The sequence below is a fragment of the Dreissena polymorpha genome, chromosome 3 (genome assembly GCF_020536995.1).
Source record: "Dreissena polymorpha isolate Duluth1 chromosome 3, UMN_Dpol_1.0, whole genome shotgun sequence".
Taxonomy (NCBI): domain Eukaryota; kingdom Metazoa; phylum Mollusca; class Bivalvia; order Myida; family Dreissenidae; genus Dreissena; species Dreissena polymorpha.
The window spans coordinates 113,782,504-113,805,200 of record NC_068357.1 but is presented as its reverse complement, the minus strand read 5'-3'; the positions used below and the strand labels follow the sequence as shown (position 1 = coordinate 113,805,200).

The following is a 22,697-nucleotide window of genomic DNA, read 5'->3' as shown; positions in this document are numbered from 1 at the left end:
TTTAAATGAAAATAAAAATAATTATGCTGTACTTTTACTGTTCCTTAGGTGTGTGAGATGTATGACAGCCACTTCTTCATAAGATTGTTATCATTAATCTCGTTGTTAAGTAATCATTCTGATACTCCTTTATAATCTCCTTATCCCGTCATACCTTTGTCATCATCATAATCATCAACATCATCACCATCAACATAATAATCATCATCATCATCATTTTCATCATCATCATACTCATTAATATCTTTGTAAAAATAATCCCCATCATCAGCACTATCATCATTATATAATTAGCAGCGCCATTTTTATCCCTGCCATGATCAATATCATAGCTGTTAAATGATCAAAGTTTTAATTCAGTTAAATATAAGACAATGTCATGATAGAAATTATTAATTTAACACTATAAATATAATCTTGTATAACAAAGTGATAAAAAATGAAATTGTATATGGTTGAAATATCACAAACTATAAACATTTATATCAACTTTTTTCCATTCCAGTTTTGAGGACAGTAACAGCAATGGCTATGGGGACAACATACCCAACCCTTACCGACCCATGGACCTCCGTCCGGATTACAACGGGATGGAAGCCATGCACAAAAGTCGCAAAAACAAGGAGGACAAATACTGCGGGGTGTGCGGGGATCGCGCCCTTGGTTATAACTTTGATGCCATCTCTTGCGAGTCTTGTAAAGCCTTCTTCCGACGGAATGCTCCAAAAGGACTGGTGAGTTGTCATAAAATGTTTTAGTCAATTTTCATAGACATATTGTGTAGGAGGGGTTGTTCATGTACTTATGTTCATGGTCTGATTCCTGCAGTTATTATATCAAACTGACAGAAAATGTACATATTACTATCAAAGCAGTAGAATAGTTGAGCGCACTGTTGAGGGACAGCTCTTGTTAGCAATAGGTGCAGACTGTTTGTCTGGTATTTGAAAGGCTTTGTGCCTTTTTATTGCAACCAAAGGGATGTGCATGCTGGCTTTATAATGTCATTGAATGACATTTTGGCTTTGTAAATCTGGGAAGAAGCTCAGAGGAGAGGGCAAAAGAAACAAAGTTAATAGGGAATAGTAACAAACACAACATAAATTTAGTAAAAACAAACACGTAAGGTTAAGATTCCATTAAGGATAAAATATATACTGTTATATGTGGCAAAATTCTATGCCATTAAAAAATATTTGACTATTCCATTGGTGCCTTTTCAGTGAGCAAGTATTTCTTGTTTCTTTCAAAAAAATATATATAAGAGATAAAAATATGATTCAGTAACTGTAGTGAGTGTTCCATTATTGTCCTAAATTAGAAACTAAATGTCTGAGGGTAATAATTACAAGTTTAAATATATCATGCTTACCTTGCAATTGTCCAACTGTCTTGATAACATTTCCATTATACATCATTAAGGCCATAGGTTACGGAACAATATAAGATATGTAATTATATTTAGAAGCTGCGTAATGAAGATGATCCATGAGTTGTAAATGCCACACCTCATTCCTTGAGTAAAGCACAGTTTTTTATGCAGACTTTTTTTATGCTGTTAGGAAAGAGGTTTTTTGCATGCTTTTTGGTCCATAAAAGAAGTATTCATGGAAACTTGCATTTTTTTTATTCTGTTAAAAAGTGGGTCATTAATACGAAACACAAATAGTAAAAAACCTACACTTTTTGATAGAACTTTTCACACAGACTTGCTGTCTAGTTTTGTGACTTAAACATTGTTGCTTGCAGTGAATATTTATGGTTCAACCTTTAATTTGGCATTTAGGCACTGTAAGGCAAGTCCTTTAGACAGAACATGGTATTTGTTGGAGTCACTTTAGGGCGGCTATATTGTTTTCTTTTTAATGCTGTTTTCTGTTGTGATGGTACTCAACAAGCGTGGTTCGTATTTCTAGGGTTGATAAGATTGGAACAATTAAAAAAAATCCACAAAGACGTCTTGTGTTAATTTTAAGTCCTTGAATTGTTTGATTTAAGCCAGTTTTCAATGAGTCTTTATAAGTTTATATACCCTATCTGTAAAAAGAATACTATATAAATCAGTGTTGTTTCTTCACCATTTTGGTAATGGGGCCGGGTCTCGTTGGGTTTGGAAAATTTGCTGCGTTTTGACTTAAATTGGGAAATTAGTGTTGTTGTTGTTTTGCTAAAAAATGCTTCAAAATTGAGAATACAATCGTTTTCAGTATTATATTTATTAAGGTTGAACTTATATGGATGGGAGATAAACAAAATAATGCGATCTAAAATGTTTTTGTTTTTTTTGAAACCTTCCATTGGGAATTTTTAGCTCCATTTGGGAAAAATATATACTTTTAATTATGGATCCAATTTCTGGACCCGATTTTGAATGAAAAGAACCACTGTAAATAATATTGGCCTTTTTCATATTCATGATAATGATGTCCTCAATTGTCCTGACTTCTTTATTACAGACATAGATACTAAATAACTTTAAAAAAAACTGTGGGTATGCAAACCAAACTTGTCATTATTCTTATTGCTATAAATAGATACATATTGATTATCCATGCAAATTTACCCTAAGCTTTGTACAAATATGTAATATACCAGCATTGACCATTACTGCTTAAAGATGTGACAGAAAACAGACCCATGCTAATGAAATCACCGGGCAATTAATATAGGACTTAATATAGGGATGCACTGAGTGACATTCCCAGATCTATTAATGGAAACCATGTTTTCTTTATGCTGTTTTGATTAGATTTTCTGGCCACAGATTGAATGCTGTAGAAAACATGGCAAGTGTTGAATTAAATGCTTTGTAATTGGACTTAAATAGAACCCTTCTCTGGAAACCATCAATCCAGTGTTTTTGCAATGAAATACTGTGGGCTGGTCTGTTTGGCCTTTGAAATCTGAACCAATGGGAGCAAATTCCCTACAGATTTTTATTGCTTCAGGGTGCAATTCTGGTGCTTTATCTGTGACCTGAAATGCCTTAGATGTACGGTTATTCAACATTCTACTGATTTTAAATATCACCTTTTTGAGTCTTTGACTAATCTTTATTCTAACCCTTATACATGAAAGATAACTTTTTAACAGATACCCTGAAAAGTGTGTAGAGCAGTAGATTCTTGTCATTTATTCTAATAATAAATAACGTAAAAAATGTAAAACTATTTGTCTTGTTTTGTTCTTTGATTCAGTACCAGTTGTTTTGATCGTGTTTAATAACTGTTGTTTTCTACAGATAATAGAATGGTAACAATTATGCATACAACATATTTTCTTAAAGAAAGATCAATTTTTACTTGTATCAGAAATAATATGTATCAATACTTGACATTTTTAAATGGGAAAATCGTTTAAACATTTTAATGATTTAAAATACGACAGTAAATAAGAAAAACAAAAAGAACCCAATCATTGATTTTGAAGTTTATTATCAACGACTCGCATCTGAAAGTCAAAGTTCGTAAATCATAGAAGTTGAAAATTGCTTTCTTTTCATCCAATTTGGAGATGTTGACAAATGGTGAATAATGTTTTCATATTCACTGCGTGCTCAAGGGAGGGCATTTAACTTATAAAATGTTTTATTGAGAGCTAAGAACATTTGCACAATGTCGTTTATTCAGTTACGAAAGGAAATTGATCTTAAGGGATGAAAAGATTATTTTTCTACAATTGAGAAACCCATCAGGACTTCATGGGGTGACTTGGTGTAAGTAAATATCAGTTTTAAAAGAAGTTTATGAAAAGTTTGATTTCAAATTTACCCCATGTTCGCTATGAATATATTTTACATTTGATAATCAAAACAAACGAGAGTAACTGGTAAACAGTCTTCTTAATAAATCACACACAATTCAAGCTCGGGATAGCAAAGAAACCTTTGTTCTGCAACTAAGAAATCTTCACCTGCCTGCACCAATTTGCTAGATGTAACAGTAATTAATATAATTTTGAAGATTGAAAATATGGAGTGGCATTAGACAATCCAGTAGTGGCTGGTTATTATGGGAAAAAAATACTTTAACATAGTTTGCGATTAGAATAAATTGCCTTTATAAAATTTACCTTTTCAATTTTATTAAAGCCTTTTTCTTAAAAATAATTTCTCTACTTCATCTGGATCGCAAACTTAAATTTAATTGTATGGTATCTGAAAAAATATGTGCGATTGTTAAAACATTTATTACGGCTGTGAGATTGTAAATAAAATGCGAGTAATTCAAGATTTGAGGAGCCACATCTTATGTAAGACATGTTGTCAAATTTTATAAACAACGCATCAAGTATAATAAATGTCCAATATCTTGTAAATTCTCTTGTAAGTAAGGCCTGTGACAGTTGTAAGTGAAACAATAAAGATGTAAAGACATGTAATTTTCAACATGTATTGACATAACCGACTGGGAGACACATTAGGATCACAGAATGTGAGTCACCTTAAGTTGTCCTTGAATTTGAGGTCCCTATAATGTGCATGTCTTCAGCATGCTTGATTACTTGTTATTTAATAAATGTTCAATATATTTTGTTCCATTTCCTGTTGCTGGTTTTAAACTATTGTTATTTTGCATTCATGCATTTTTCCATATCTCTCTGACAATTTTCTGATATTGGGCTAACACCTAAATGGCCTTACAACTAATATAATACAAAATTACTCCTTTGTTTAAGGCTTCACTGGATTTAAAATAAATGGGGCTTATCTAAATTGTCATATATTGGGCACCAGATTTTTTCAGAATTTGAGTACACTGTAATTATGACAAGCTCAACATAATTATTTAGGTCTTTGTTGTGCGTTATGGGTTAATAGAGTTAATGGCATTAAATATAACACATGAAACTTCTGTTGAAACAATAAGCACATTTAAGCGCGAAGGCATTTGATTAAAAGTATCCTCCATTATGATTGTTATTACATGCATATTGTTTATCCGTGTGATATTACACACAGAATAACAAATTCACAGTATTTACCTCACAAATTGGCACAGAGTTCCTAATGTATGCTGTAATCTTAAAAATAGTTTTTAGGTGTGCAACCAGTGAATTATATCAACTAACCAAGGGCTGAGTCATTCCAATGACATGGGCAGTGGCTTTATAATGAACAACATCATATTGTGTACTTTAACAGCTACAGCTTCATTTCAACCACAGATCTGTTGATAAACAACATCTAATTGTGCACTCAAGACTTTTCAAAAGCAATAGCTTACTTTAAACAACCGATCTGCTTGTGAGAGGAAAACCACAAATATGACATAATTTTAAGTAATACTATCAGACTTGGCAGTTTCATCTTCAAGGGAAGGTATTAGTAACTTTAAATGTGATGAAGTTACTGCCCTTTGATAACAGTCTTGTCGTTGACTTTAGAGGTTACGCATCCCCAATTAATTTCCGTCTTTGTTATATATAGAATTCACAATCTTTGATCTCAAATTTCACCATGACCGAGCGATAAGCCAATATATCACTATACATGACTGGAAAGGTGGTTTCATAAGCGTACAAAAAAACTGCATTTGAAAATATTCTATACGCCGTTACTCAAAATAATTACCTTAGAACATATGCACCGGTTTTGTCAGCTACTGGCACTGCCATTTGAAGGCAAACACCATGCCCTACTATTGAGGCTGGCAACCACCAACATACAAAACAATGCACAAATCAGGCCTTTTGCCCTGTGACTTACACATGTACCTTTAAACTGATACCAAAACTTATCATTTCAAATACATTTTTAGCTCATCTATCTTTTGAAAAAAAATTATGAGCTATTGTCATCACCTTGGCGTCGGCGTCCGGTTAAGTTTTGCGTTTAGGTACACTTTTCTCATAAAGTATCAATGCTATTGCATTAAAACTTGGTACACTTACTTACTATCATGAGGGGACTGGGCAGGCAAAGTTAGATAATTCTGGCTTGCATTTTCACAGAATTATGTGTCCTTTTTATACTTAAAAAATTGAAAATTTTGGTTAAGTTTTGTGTTTAGGTCCATTTTATTAGCTCATCTATTTTTTGAAAAAAAATTATGAGCTATTGTCATCACCTTGGTGTCGGCGTCGGCGTTGGCGTCGGCGTCCGGTTAAGTTTTGCGTTTAGGTCCACTTTTCTCAGAAAGTATCAATGCTATTGCATTCAAACTTGGTACACTTACTGACTATCATGAGGGGACTGGGCAAGCAAAGTTAGATAACTCTGGCGTGCATTATGACAGAATTATGTGCCCTTTTTATACTTAGAAAATTGAAAATTTTGGTTAAGTTTTGTGTTTAGGTCCATTTATTCCTTAAGTATCAAAGCTATTGCTTTCATACTTGCAACACTTACTAACTATCATGAGGGGACTGTGCAGGCAAAGTTATGTAACTCTGACTGGCATTTTGACAGAATTATGTGCCCTTTTTATACTTAGAAAATTGAAAATTGGGTAAAGTTTTGTGTTTAGGTCCACTTTATTCCAACAGTATCAAAGCTATTGCTTTCATACTTGCAACACTTATTAACTATCATAAGGGGACTGTGCAGGCAAAGTTATGTAACTCTGACTGGCATTTGGACGGAATTATGGGCCCTTTATACTTAGAAAATTGAAAAATTTGGTTAAGTTTTGTGTTTTGGTCCACTTTACCCCTAAAGTATCATAGATATTGCTTTCATACTTGGAACACTCGCAAACTATCATAAGGGTACAGTAAAAGGACAAGTTGCTTAACTCTGGTTGTCATTTTTACGGAATTATGGCCCTTTTTTGACTTAGTAACTTTGAATATATGGTTAAATTTTGTGTTTCGATCCATTTTACTTCTAAAGTATCAAGGCTATTGCTTTCAAACTTCAAATACTTTCATGCTATCATGAGGTTACTGTACCTGGCAAGTTGAATTTTACCTTGACCTTTGAATGACCTTGACTCTCAAGGTCAAATTATCCGTCCAAACCATCCCCCACGCCCCCCCCCTCAATCCCCCCCATTATTTTTTTTAAAATTAAAGATCATCTAATAAATGACCACCACACCCTCACCACACCCTCACACTATACCCACCCCCACCCCCCACCCCAAAAAAATAATTTTTATGCCCCTGGTAGGGCGGCATATAGCATATAGTTGAACTGTCCATCAGTATGTCAATCAGTCTGTCTGTTCTTTAAAAAAAACTTTAACATTGACCATAACTTTTTCAATATTCAACTTGATATTTGGCATGCATCTGTATCTCATGAAGCTGCACATTTTGAGTGGTGGAAGTTCAAGGTCAAGGTCATCCTTCAAGGTCAAAAAAATAAAAAAATAAATTCAAAGCGGCATTCTCATGAAGCTGCACATTTTGAATGGTGGAAGTTCAAGGTCATTCTTCAAGGTCAAGGTCATCCTTCAAGGTCAAAGGTAAAAAATTAATAATTTCAAAGCGGCGTTATCATGAAGCTGCACATTTTGAGTGGTGGAAGTTCAAGGTCAAGGTCATCCTTCAAGGTCAAGGTCATCTTTTAAGGTCAAAGGTCAAAATAAATGTATTTCAAAGCGGCCTTCTCATAAAGCTGCTCATTTTGAGTGGTGGAAGTTGAAGGTCATCCTTCAAGGTCAAAGGTAAAAAACAACAAACACAACAATTTTTCAAAGTGGCGCAATAGGGGGCCTTGTGTTTCTGACAAACACATCTCTTGTTTTTTTCAAACATGGTTAAAAAACACAAATATTTATTTTTATTATTTTATTTTTGAAATACCGTCCAACCATCCCACCCAAGAATCCCCCCCCCCCCCCTAAATTTTTTTTTGTGTTTTTTGCATTTTTGGAAGATAATGTAATAAATGACCACACCCCACACTATACACCCATCTCCACTCCACCCCTCCCTCCTTTGTGATTGAAATTGAGATAGGTCCCTACACCTTTAAAAAGAAAAATAGATGAGCGGTCTGCACCCGCAAGGCGGTGCTCTTGTCAAAATCTTATGCACCAGGACCTGCATCATATTTGCTTAGTAGCAAACTGACTGCATGTTACCCCCCAAATTCCACTTCCGTTTAGGGTTTTGTAACCTAGACCATATTCTCTTGAACACTTATTACTATTGTTTTGGTAAAGAAACTATCGTTCTTATGTAGAAACTCATTATACCCCCATTACTGGTAATTGGGGCTATATAGGAGTCACTTTGTCGGTCTGTCTGTCGGTCTGTCCTGAAATTTCATCCGATCTTTACCAAACTTGGTCACAAGTTGTATCTAGATGATGTCTAGGTCAAGTTTGAATATGGGTCATGCCAGGTCAAAAACTAGGTCACAGGGTAACTTAGTGTGTTTTAAACCGAAAGTTTGTCCGGACCATAACTATATCACTTATCATTAAATTTTAAAATGACTTGGTACATTTGTTCACCATCATGGGACGGTGTGTCGCGTGAAAAAGGTATGTTGATATCTCCAATGTCAAGGTCACACTTGGAGTTTAAAGGTCAAATGCTTGTCCGGGCCATAACTTTGTCATTTATGGTGAGATTTTAAAATTATTTGGAAAATTTGTTCACTATCATTGGACAGTGTCGTGCGAAAGAATTACGTCGATATCTCCAAGGTCAAGGTCACACTTTGAGTTTAAAAATCATAAATGAGCTTGTCCAGGCCATAACTATGTCATTCATTGTGAGAATTTAAAATCATTTGGTACATTTGTTCACCATCATTGGACGGTGTGTCGCGCAAAAGAATTACGTCGATATCTCCAAGGTCAAGGTCACACTTTTAGTTCAAAGGTAAAAAAAGGCCATAAATGAGCTTGTCGGGGCCATAACTATGTTGTTCATTGTGAGATTTAAAAATCATTTGGCACATGTATTCACCATTATTGGACGGTGTGTCCCGCGAAAGAATTACGTCTATATCTCCAAGGTCAAGGTCACACTTTGAGTTCAAAGGTCAAAAATGGCCATAAATGAGCTTGTCCGGGCCATAACTATGTCGTTCATTGTGAGATTTTAAAATCAGTTGGCACATTTGTTCACCATCATTGGACGGTGTGTCGCGCGAAAGAATTATGTCGATATCTCCTAGGTCAAGGTCACACTTTTAGTTCAAAGGTCAAAAATGGCAATAAATGATCATGTCTGGACCATAACTCTGTCATTCATTGTGAGATTTTAAAATGACTCTGTACATTAATTTTGTTCACAGTCATAGGACGGCGTGTCATGTGGAAGAATTCAAGAGTTCAAAGGTCAAAATGGCTATAAATGATAATGGCATAATAGTTCTTAAAAATTGCCATAAATAAGATGCAGTGGGTATGGAATAAAAGTACATCTCTGTTTCAGCATACTGACCTTTAGCAGAATAACTTAAGTGCAATTATAATTAAAGAATATTATGTTCACAATCTTTTGCGATAATCTTTTCTACTGGTGCTCATTGGATTGCAAATCCAATATGACCGCAGATTCTGTTCTAAATCTGACAATATTATTATGGATTCAAGAATCAAAACAATACTGCCAAACAAGTGCACAATTTGTTCAGAGTATTATTTTGTATGTATTGTTTTGAAAATCTAGAGTTGTGGTTAACAGCATGTGTGCCAAAATATCCCAGTATGCCACAAACCCTCGACATTCATGCCATGTGGTTTTCAAATTTACGTAGAATGCATTCATTAACGCAGTGTGACACTAAGCAATATGTTTTCATTACCAGATATAGGCCAGTTTAGCCCCGATTATGTACAATATACAAAAGTTATTCATGCTTGCCACTATTATGAAGATTGGAAGGTTTGTACCGGATAACCTCTCCAGTGCAGAAGATCATATCGCTGGATGGTTTATTACTTTACCATACCAGTGTTTATGGGGTGTTCCCCTGGCGTATCTGTTTTGGCTTTTATTTCTATGAAGATGTTTTAAAGAGAAATACTCATGGCCTGAGTGACCAGAGGATTGGGGGTAGGGGGTTAGTAATGGCCTGAGTGACCAGAGGATTGGGGGTAGGGGGTTAGTAATGGCCTGAGTGACCAGAGGATTGGGGGTAGGGGGTTAGTAATAGGCCTGAGTGACCAGAGGATTGGGGGTAGGGGGTTAGTAATAATATAGGTTAAACATGCCTGTTTTGAAGGGGAAGGGATGTAACTGTAGCATTAATTTTCTTCCTTTATTTTCACATATACAAACTTGTAGGTTAATTGAAATATCTAAAAGAAAAGGATGAATGAACTTTATCCCATTGAATGATCTTCTAAATAATTCATTTAATACAAAAAGAATTAAAAACGTATGTGTTGAGTGGTATATTTTTGCATATAACAAAATAGATTATGAAAAATACGATTGTTTGACTATCTTAAAAGTGAGCAAACTAAAAAGATTACCATCTTGGAAACACGGGTACCATCAGACTATGAATTATAAATATCTTTCAGATTTATCTGCCTTTTGTTTGCGATAATTAAAACGCTTGCAAACAAAGAGGGAAGAATTATGCTTCGGTAGATTTGTGAAATTATTAATTTCTGATTCTCTATTGTATTATTTCCCATCAGTGATTTCCAATTTAAAAACCTGATTGATTGTATAGATTGGAGGTTGGGGGTTAGTAAAACGATCAATGTGGCTGTGTAGCCGCCATCCGAGAAAGCAGTCAGGTTCTAAGCCTTTAACAATAACAATCGATGCATGGCAATGCTCCTTGTTGCAGATTTAATTTGATCGATCCCCCAGTATATGCATGTTATTCTGCGACTTAATTATAAGAATTATTGTGCTAATGAAGACGATTTTAAAGCCAGTGGTGTTGTGCTGGCATTTATTTTAAATGCCTGAGTGTCTGATTTGTGTTAAAATGCATTTGTATTTTTTCTTTCCATTGAACAAGTCATATTTAATAGTTAATTTGTTATAAAAAATATTGTGTTGCCAATATTGTTTAGTTCAAATCCAGTTTGTGTTATGATATTTATTTCTTTATGAAATTAGTCAATAGTTCAGTAGTTATTCTACTGAATATAATATAGTACAGTTTTGTTATTGGTGGGAAGAGTCATGAATTTGCAAACAAATCTTGGTAATTGAAAAGAATGAGTCATCTGAACAATGTATCTGATATCAGGTATTGTCGATACTGCTTTGTTACAACAAATCATTATTGCCATGAAAAAGTTTCTGTAAGTTTTATATTTCAGCAAATTGTTTTTTTTTCTGGTAATAAATCAATATTGTTACACACAATTAAAATGTTTTACTTTACTTTTAATTGTAGGCATAATGCATAATGAAATGATTTTACATGGTATCAATTTTCTTGAACATTACCTGACAGATCATTACCCAGATCCATTAAAATTGATACCTAGTGTGCAAGTCCTTGTTTTCTATTCAAGACTGCTCAGGATTTTATCAAAAGCAATTTCATCATTCGCATCATTATCCTATAAAAGTGAAGACCGTCCAGGAAATAATTTCATGTCTCCATGTTTCATTATCTAACATGCTCACCTTGATGACAATCAAGTATTGCATCGATGCATCTTTTAGATTTTTTCTTTCTCGTCATAATTCAAGACATCTGCAATTGGCCAATCTACTTGCGGTGTCATGCAAAGGGATCAGTGCCTTGTAGACTTCCTCTTAGTGAGTGCCAAAGACATTAAATATGTTACAAACTAAACTGAGGTTAATGAAAGTTGCAAACCTTAACAACAGCTGACATTTTATCATTTTAAATAATATTTCGAGACCTTAAAATCTTGTATACTTTTGATCTTTTCTTGAGCAGTTTGGAGGAAGTATTGTAATTGGGCCTGAAGAATGGTGGAAATATTGGTCCAGGGCGAGTATTCACCAAACAATTATTTTACTAAAGCTAAGAATACTCTTCAAACTGGAATATTCAAGGATTGCTTAAATTTTGTGTCAAACTTGTTATTAACAAGTCTCTATCTACTTCAATCTTCATGTAGAACAATTTGTTTATGACATTCTAACCAGTGGAAGCCTGCAAAAATTAAAATATATTCAAATGCTGGATAAATTTTTTCTTGGTTTTTATTAGCTCGGCGTTTTCGGAGAAAACCCGAGGTATTGTCCTAGCCAGCTCGTCGTCTGACGTCCGCGTCGTGCTAAAACCTTAACATTTTGTTAAGGTTTTGAACATTGGCTCTAAAATCAAATTGCTTCCAACTACAACTTTTAAACTTAATATGTAGATGCACCTTGATGAGTTCTACATGCCACACCCATTTTTGGGTCACTTGGTCAAAGGTCAAGGTCACTGTGACCTTAAAAAAAAAAAATATCTGACAAGCTTTCATTTATTCAAATCTGCAACCGTAGCTGAGCATGGCACCTGTTATGCGGTGCTCTTGTTATATTCTTTATTGTAAAGTCTAAGATTGGTTAAGCCAATACAGACCCAGAATTGAATGTATTTTTTATTTAAATAACCTTTTAAAAAAAATGCCATTTACAAAATAAAGTATATTGTTAATCGAATTTCAATCCAATCTACGGCAAACTTGTCCAAGCCCTTATTTATACAACTGTTTAAATCCAAATGCATACAATTTTCTGTTATTTTTCGACTTGCCCTTTTCAGGAATACTTCAAGTGCCCTTACGAGGAGAAATGTAAGATGGACGTGTCGAACAGACGGTTCTGCAAGCGTTGCCGCCTGCGCAAGTGCTTTGAGATTGGGATGCGCAAAGAGTACATTCTTACAGAGGAGGAAAAGATGCGCAAACGACAACGAATTGATGACAACAGGTATGGGTAAGATTCACTCCAATGGTGGTATACCCAATACTGGTTGTTTTATTACCGTAAGAATAAAACATTTGTTACTTTTTTGTTGTTTTTCTTTCTGTAAGTGTTTACTGTTTAATTATACAAGGTGGTCACTGGTCACTGACTGAAACACTGTAAAAAAAGTTTATACAAAATTGATGGGAAATGGTAATTGCTGTGAAAGTAAAAACTTTATATTAAATATATGTGGGAAAATTCAGAAAATTTGACTTTTATTGGCCAAAAATGTTTGATCAAATGTAAAATGATAAATTGAGATTAAGAATATAATAAAAGATTCAACATTAAAATTATCATAATCACATATTAAAATATGAAGATAACTAAATGGTTATGGTTGTCTTATTTATATTTATGTGCAGCCATTTCACCTCTTTTTGCACATATTTACTCATAAGTTTAGGAAACAATCTTGTAAATGTCAGGAAATTTCAGCGGCCAGTGTCCTCATTTAATGTTAAATAAATCATAATACAAAATAAAGTTTTATGGCACAATTTTCTTGTTAATATTTAAGCTTTGATTCTCAGTTTTTAATTTTTGTTTCCACTGTGTTACACTTTGTCTAATTGAAACATTTTAGTTGATTATCAGATAGTTAAATGCAAGCTTCATTAAAATTTACATTACTGTTCTTTGATATAGTCATTACTGCTCTTTAATATATTCTATAAATTATAAGTTGTCATCACACCAATATATTAAATTACATGGAAATGCACACAATATTGCCCATTATAATCAATCAGAGTACTTCTAAATGCATTTAGTTTGTAATCAATAATTGCTGCAAAACAGAGGATTAGCATCTAAAACACACTGACACTCTGAAAATGGTAAATTTGTCCTTGAATATATCAACTTCTATTTGCATATTTAAGAACAATTTGGCTAATTAATATTGATAGATTACAAAATTTCCTTTTTAGTTAAAAAAGCATAAAGATATATGTGAACATACTATGTTGAAAGTAAGTTTATAAAAAGGCATTTTCCGGATGTTTAAAGGGCACATTAAATCAAAATGAACATTTCATTCTAAAGTTTTTAAGTTGATTTTGAACTAGTCATGTTCAGCATTTATAAATATAACATTAAATACAAGACAATAAAACAATTCATATCAAGATGCTCTGTTGCAAATGCAAAACATTTTTTTATATTAAGTAAACAATATTAATACATTAAGTCAACCAAACATTTTTCTGCATGTATTAATTCCACACAAAAAAAAACGTTGCTTGGTTGCTAACAAACTTCCATTTTCTTTACAGACGCATGCGGGACCTTGAGAAAAAGATGTCCCAGTCCGGCGTGGTGTCCAACATGAACACGATGGTTGGTTCACCGGCAAAAACTCGGCCTCTCGAGCCTGAAGAAGAGGCTCAAATCAATGAAGTTGTACGCGCCTATCGCCAGTCCCTAGAAATTCCGATCGAGTCAAAGGTGCCGCGTGATAATGCCAATTTTGCCGCTATTGTGAACATTGCTGAAGTGAGTGTGAGGCGTGTGGTGGACATGGCCAAAAAGTTGAAAGCCTTCAAGGCTCTCTCTCAGACTGACCAGATTGGCCTCCTCAAAGGAGGCAGTATAGAGTTGCTCATTCTCAGATCTGTCATCTCATTCGATAAGGAACATAACTACTTTCTCGATCCGTACGACAAAGATTCTTTAGCTATGACCTCTGATCAGCTGAAACACGGCATCGAAAATCCCGGGGTGGATGTCGGCGGGCTGCCTGGATTCGGTCACAGTGTGGGTGGAATATTCGACGATCACATGAAGTTTGTAAAGTCCTTAGCGATCGACCTCAAAGCTGATGAGACCATGCTGATACTTCTGCTCATGTTGTCGCTCTTTTCGCCAGATCGTCCATGTGTGACGGACAAGGCATACATAACATCAGAGCAGGACAAGTATGCGCTACTTCTGCAGCGCTACCTGGAGTCGAAGTACCCGAGTCACGTGGTCAAGTCAATGTACCCAAGGCTTCTCATGAAGCTGACTGATATACGCAACCTCAATGAGGAGCACTCACAGGTCCTTCTGAAACTGAACCCAGAGGGGTTGCAGCCCCTGATGAAGGAGGTCATGGACCTTCACTTGAAAAAGCACAACGGGGAGACCGACACTGATAGTGACGCTTCCTCCTCAATTGCTTCCCCTTGAAAGTGGGTTAAAGAATTAGTTTGGCTTATTTCCCCTGTTTTCAGTGTTGGGAAGTGTTGAATGGGCTTATCTCCCCTGTTTGCAAAGTGGGGAAGTATTGAATGGGCTTATCTCCCCTGTTTACTCAGTGGGAAGTATTGAATGTTGATAAATACAAAATAAGGATGTGACTGATTGCCTCCCTTTAAATTCCGGATGAAGGAAGAATTAGCTGATCTCCCTTTGTTTGCTAGGTGGGAAATTGAGTATTTGAAGTTGATAAATTAAAAAATTCAGTCCTGCCAGTACACACTGTAACTTTGTAACTTTTTGTGTTTTTCCAGTCCTTAATGTCACAGAGCTAGATGTTAATCGCAGGAATTAGAAATGTTATATTTACTTTTCTGTGATACCTGTGAAGAGGTGAGGGTTGCATCACAAGGTCCAGGGCAGCGTCGGGGAATTAACAATGACTTAACACTCCCAGACATGACAACAAAAATCCTTCAATGTTTGGGAAATACTTAAATTTTTGCAAAAAAGTTAACAATTATGAATGATCTTAAAAATGAGATTGTTCTACCCCAGGAAGAGTTGTTAACATTCATGAGAGCTGTCAGAGCGATAGAACAGAAATGACAACTGTCTAGAAGGCCAAGGAGGGCAGTGTGACCTGCAAGACACTTTCAGAAGACAAGGGAGTGCTCATAGACACTTTCAGAAGACAAGGGAGTGCTCATGATGCACTGATTCAGAGGACACTAGAAAATCTGATTTTGTGGGGGGCAAATAAAATATGCTTTAGTGAATATTGTCACAAGATGTTCTGTTGCAGAGAAGTAATTACTGCTTCCAGGGCAACACATTATGCCAGTCTTATTGTGTTGATGTTGTTGGTTTTAAGGAAGTGTAAATAGTTAATACAAATGCATGCTTTAGATAGCTAAGTTAAACAAATTGCCTGAAAATTGAAATTGATTATTGTGCAAGTAGCAAATGTAGTACATACAAATATAATTATATTAGATTATTATTAAATATTATTATTATTAATATTATGAAATTTGTTGCGTCCATTATATATTGTTTTACCTCAGATGCTGTCACTATGACTATTTGAGAGATGTTTGGTATGAAGGACTGATCGGGCGTTTTTGAAACAAGACAAATCTGGTGCATTGTGGGTGAAAATAATGTTTTAAGTTCTGTACCGATGTGATATGTTGTATAGTAGATAGAACAGAATTGTTGACATGTTTTTTTCCGGTGATCTTTTTTGAAGGAGAATGTTTTAAACTACAAGCACTCGTAAGCGTGTTACTCGTTTATTGAAAGGTTTTTCAAAATGTAAAATACAATGTACTGCAGATTTGTGTTTCTGGGTTTGTTTCTTTCCAAACACATTGTTTGGTAAAGAATTTTTAACATAAGTATGTCTTTTAGAGATAAGGCAAAGTGCTTTAGCAAAATGTTACTTTTTACGAGTGTAAATATTGTTAAGCTACATATGTGTAAAAGAAAACATGCTCAAGTTTAATGTAACTTCCCTTGATCTGAGAGCTGTGCCAAGAAGAATAAAACCTTGCCTTTTGATGTCTTTTAAAAATAAGGACTTCTAGAATCCTACTTTAAACATTAAACGTTTATGTATTTTACATCATCCGACTGTAATGATTTCTTAGACCAGTTGACGAGTGTTATAAATCTAATAATTTTAGAGATAAGGCAAAGTGCTTTAGCAAAATGTAATTTTTACGAGTGTAAATATTGTTAAGCTACATATGTGTAAAAGAAAACATGCTCAAGTTTTATGTAACTTCCCTAGATCTGAGAGCTGTGCCAAGAAGAATGAAACCTTGCCTTTTGATGTCTTTTAAAAAATAAGGACTTATAGAATCCTACTTTAAACATTAAACGTTATGTATTTCACATCATCCAACTGTAATGATTTCTTAGGCCAGTTGACGAGTGTTAGAAATCTAATAATTTCTTAGCAGTTCAAAATAATTAGTACCAGAATATGAAATATAGTAACACTTTTTAAATAATGATAATTATAAATATTTTCTTTACTGCAAAGTGCCTTTAAATACATATGTAAATTGGTCAATTTTGTAGTATGTTCATGGAATTAAGAAGTATTTTTATAACTTGATCAATTTTAGGGGATGTCTGTAACATTCAGCACTGTGTGTATATTTTTGCCACATTATTTTTATACATGCATGCCAATTCGGAAACAGGAATATCTACCAAATGAAAAGTCCTTTCAAAATCTTATGCCAGCAAAACAACGACAGCAAGTTAAAGACTACAATAATAGTTTACATTTTGAATGCTATTTCGGATTTAGAAGTCCATTATGAATAACAAAAGAAAAACATTCCTCTGCAGTTTGGAATGTTATTTAAATATTCTAAATACTAGCCCAAATATATTAAAATGTTATATGTGTTGTCATGACTGCTGATAAGCATTCTGGCTTCCTACAGTGGCCTTGGCTAGCTCCCTTACCTCAGGAATGATCCACATTGATATTTCGCAATAAAAAACATCAACACAATTTTTTTCTGTGTATTTTCAAATTTCTTTAAAGTTTGTTTTAACAATTTTATTTCCCCAAGGACAGTCTAGCCCCTCCAAAGGCTGTTCATCTTTCTCTTTTTCACTTCTCAAATTAGAAATAATGCAAATAATCTCCATAGCAAAGCAAAGTGTGGACATTTTTTTACCTAATGTACAATGCATATTGATATAAGAACAATGTTTAAGAGGTTGGACATTCTTGTTTTTTAGTGTATCCGCTTTGTTCATTGTTGTTTCTTCTTGGTAACACTTGTTTTTATCAATGATTAACTTCAATTGGGGTTGATTGACCAGTAGGTGTTATATACTGGTACTTTGTGGACCACTTTAATGTCAGTGTTCCGTCGACAGTTATGGTGATGTAATTTCTGTAAATCAACTGTGTTATTGAACTGTTGAAAAAACTGGTGGCTTAATTATCACATTGTGATTAAATGTTGTTTTGAAATATATAAAGTGTTTTTTATGTTTAAAGCCGTTATCATGTGTATTTTTTATCAATAAAATATATTCTTTTAAGAATAATTGTGGAAGTATTTATATGGTTTTGTGGATAAAGTTAATGACCTTTAAAACATTTGTGCATTTGTAAAGCATTTTTTATATATCATATTTACCATTTTCTTATCTTTCATGGGACATCAAATCCTTGAAAATTGCCATTTTGAACCCTTTTTGAACCATTTACTTTGTATAATGTACTATAAATGGAGCCATTCAGTCAATGGTCATTTTTAAAGAAAATAAGACAAACACTTATGAAGGTTCTATGGAATTTACTTCACAGTGTGACATATACTTATAAAGTATATGTTTTATAGATTATATTATTATTTGTAATATTCAGTTTTGTGCCATGTTCACACTCATATCTTTTATACTGGTGTAGATTTTGTTAAACATATATTTTGGAGACATAGCTACTTCTGAGTAGTGGTATTGGTTTCATGTGGGACATATGTTTTGTGCATGTAAATGTATTCAAATGCATTATTGTGCCTGTTTCCTGAGACAGTTTTTTTAATGACCAAGCATGGCAATAATTTGTAAAAATGTTACTAGAGCTGTGATGGAAATATGGAATTTCTAATAATCAAATAGTATGTAATGAAATATTGATTGAGGTGATATAGATGGTATAACTTCTAAATTGTTGAGATGATTTTTTCAAAATTAATATAAATTTTGTAATTTTTATGAAGATGTTATATTTTTACCTTTGTTTATTAAATGAACCTTATACCATGGCTGTGTGATTAATATGTATACTCATTAGTACACCAAGAATTGTGAGTAACGAGAATATAATACGAAAACACTAGTCGGTAATTGTTATTTTAACAGTATAATTACAACAGACAACTATATGGTTATTAACATATTTTGTTCTTCTGCAGACAGTTTATTATTTGCTTGAAATTGTTCTGAGATTTTAACCCTTTCAGTGCGGGATCCGAATTTCGAAGGCCTTTGCAAACAGGTTGGATCTAGATGAGACGCCACAGACGTGGGGTCTCATCTGGATCCAAACTACAGTTTGCTATTCTGATAGTATTCTTTGAAAAACAATCGAAGAAAATGCTAATTTTAGAAATTCAGCAGACGACATTTTAGCAGACGAAAAATTTCCCAGCATGCAAAGGGTTAATGTGTACAGATTGTTGCAGAGCATACAAAGACTCGATTCCTCCAAAAGTGATGAAGGATTTATCACAATAATTGTTTGCAACATATGTCCTTAAGTATTTATGCCTGTTGGTTTGATAGTTGAGAGAGATTTACTGTTAGTGGTTTCGCCTGTTAGTGTTTGTTTGTTTTACATGATTAGGGCAGCTGCTTTTAACATTGTTCATGGAAGTTTCAAGAGAATCTGTACAATCATGACTTGCTGTGCATGACTAAACTTATCGATAAAGTTTTAATATAAGGTTTATAACTAATATTTGGCACATATAAGGCAGTCATAAGGCATACCAAGGGCAACTTTAGAATAGAATTAGTGTTCTTCTGGCAGTAAGATAACAAAGATTTTGTATTTTTTTTATTAATATAACATTGATTAATTAAAAATTGAATAAATATGCAGACAAATTTGTTATAGAAAATCAACAAAGTTAGAGTTATATACAATTGCAAACAATATTCTTTTGTGCAGTTGAAAATTTTGAAACAAATTGAAGAACTGTCTATTGATAAGCATTTTTTTTATTTTATACAAATATTTTTTTTTTGTCTAAATCTGGTTTCCAAATTCACATGGAGTTGTATTCTTTATTACCGTAGCAAATTTGTATATTTTGAAGACAGCTTTCATGTACATACATATTTTAGCACGACTATAAAATGGCATAATTTTTCCTCGAAAAAGGCAAAAATAGTAAAATGATATGATATTAGCACATTCTTATATAATTGCTTTGTAATAAGTTACTGGCCTGATTTCAATAAATCTTGATTATTTGACTTCTAAATTCTCTCACTTTCCTTTTTTGCTTTTTATTTTTTACTTTTTAGACTTCTTGTGAACATTTTTTTTTTCAAGATGACATTCAATGATTCATTGAATATTTTCATCAGAAGATGAATAGCTGATACTATTTGTTACAATTACTGCAATATGCGCTAACGAAAATACTTTGAACAGTTGCAAACATGCAGATCAAAGTAAGTGTAATGTGCCCAACAATAATGAATCCATGTAGTTTTAAAGACTTCATGCATATACATGTACACACAACAAACATTTTTAAATTGTTATATGAAGTTAAAAAATATTGTTTAATGGATAGGATTATTTAAGGGTCCTTCCTTACTTTAATAGTGCTGGTTACAAAACCTGTTTGTGTTAAGTTTTTGTAATAAAGCTCTTGTTTATAGAATGTATACAAAACTGTATATGTATATTTTCTTTTTAGTAATATTAATTAATTACTACTTTTAATCAGGAATGATTGTTTTTAGTTTGTTTGTTTTTGATTGTTTTTCTCTCCTGTTTATGTATTCTCTGCTATCATCTGTTTTTTAGTTTAAAATGAAAAAAGTCATGTACAAGTTTGTGAAACTATGAAATCATGTTTCTTTATTTTCATTTTACATTTGCAAGTACTTATGTGGCTTGAGCGAACACCAGTTTTTCAAACTAAACACATTTTTTCAATAGATTTATAAATTTCTAACAGTATGATTTATTCTGCAGATGTCTTAATCTTTTATTGAAAAAAAATGAAAACAACATATAAAAAACGATTGTTCAGAGAGCAAGTAACAGGGTTGTTAAAATTGCATGTAACAATATACAAAATGTATCTACAAAATTAGGGAGGTGTATTTAACAATAACTGTTGTTCATTCAAGCCATGTGGAGTCATAATGTGGTGGAACAGTTTGTGTTATAATGTGGTGGAACTACTTTGTGCCATAATGTGGTTGAGCTACTTTGTGTCACAATGTGGTGGAACAACTTTGTGTCACAATGTGGTGGAACTACTTTGTGTCACAATGTGGTAAAACTAATTTGTGTCACAATGTGGTGGAACTACTTTGTGTCACATTATGGTGGAACTACTTTGTGTCACAATGTGGTGGAACTACTTTGAGTCATGATGTAGCTTCAGAGCAGGAAAGTGGCACCATGTATTTCGAACACTTGTATATCTTCAACATCTACTTGTCATATAATTCACACTGTATATACCCATTCATGTGCTTTTTGTTTGGTATTAAATATAAGCTTACATAGTGATGTTGACAAAAAAAACAAGAATGGTGATGTTATAAACGTAATTAAATGTGTCAAGTCTGCTTTTTTTGTTGTTTTTTGTCAATTTCTTCAAAAGAAATATTTGGATCCACAAAAAGTGTAGCTTTAATTGTGTTAGTAAGCACAACATAAACCCAAAGGGCAATGATGGTCTGGCTTTCTTTAATTCACAAGGTAACCTAGGTTATATTAGCTTATAACAACTTTGAGGTGTCACAATTGCAAAGTTGACAACAGCTGTGTTTGTGAAACACAATGACCCCTACTGTGCTGCTTTGAAGCCATATATTTAAGCTTTGACATTGAAGGATGACCTTTCACCACTCAAAATGTGCAGCTCCATGAGATACACGTGCATTCCAAATATCAAGTTGCTATCTTCAATATTGCAAAAGTTATGACCAAGGTTAAAGTTTGTGAGACATACAATGACAGACAGACAGACAATGACAGACAGGCCAAAAACAATATACCCTCGATTATTCGATCCGGGGGCATAACAATATGTTCCAAGGTAATCACATATAAAGTTTTTATAATTATTGATTAGTCTGTATTACATTAAATAACATCTGAAAGAACTAATAAAGTGATAGAATTGCAACTAATTGAAAATTAATTCAGTTAGATATATGTAGCCAGAAAGAGAGTAGAGTATACACCCCACCTTGTACTAGTCAATGGCAAGAAAACATTACCGCTTTGCTTTCTCTTGATGTCAATCTACATGATGTTCCAAATGTGGCCAATGTTCATAGTGAGGTCTAGGTAAGTAAATAGATGCATTAGGAATGTTTATAAGCCACAACTGTGTAAGGAAAGCGTTTGTGAGGAAGAGATATTGGTGCTTGGTCAAATTAAAAGATGAAGTTACTCCAAATCACAACAAAGGCCGATGGTAAGGTAAGGATTAAGAGCACTCATGTGCTCATATGAGTCGTGTTCTGAGAAAACAGGGCATAATGCACGTGCGTAAAGTGTTGTCCCAGATTAGCCTGTGCAGTCTGCACAGGCTTATCAGGGACGACACTTTATGCCTAAATTGGATTTTTGCTTAAAGAAGAGACTTCATTTAAACGAAAAATGTCATAAAAGCGGAAAGTGTCGTCCCTGATTAGCCTGTTCGGACTGCACAGGCTAATCTGGGACGACACTTTACGCACAGGCATTTTGTCCAGTTTTCTCAGAACACGACGCATATCATGGTGCTACATCAGAGAATAAACATGCAGTCAATGTATGGATGGACATGTCAATCACCAAGTGCCACAACCAACAAAAAGATGCTACAAGCATGAACAACTTGATCATGAACAATTTACTGAACGTATTTTATAATTTAAATGTGCATTTAATTCAAACATTTACTCTGACGAATATATATAAATCA

General features: G+C 33.8%; 1 protein-coding gene across 11 annotated transcripts in view; it reads left to right on the top strand.

The window, feature by feature from the left end:
- Nucleotides 1-21,348, top strand: part of LOC127871092 (nuclear hormone receptor HR96-like) — a 243,932-nt gene extending 222,584 nt beyond the window's left edge. For 10 of the 11 annotated variants that reach the window (XM_052413761.1, XM_052413769.1, XM_052413766.1 and 7 more), the window contains 3 exons: nucleotides 506-734; nucleotides 12,605-12,777; nucleotides 14,088-21,348. In XM_052413761.1, the coding sequence (XP_052269721.1) occupies nucleotides 506-734; nucleotides 12,605-12,777; nucleotides 14,088-14,982 (1,297 nt within the window). In that variant the 3' untranslated portion in view covers nucleotides 14,983-21,348. The remainder of the gene's footprint in view (nucleotides 1-505; nucleotides 735-12,604; nucleotides 12,778-14,087) is intronic. The other variant, XM_052413760.1, reaches the window with a different exon arrangement.
- Nucleotides 21,349-22,697: the final 1,349 nt, after the last annotated feature.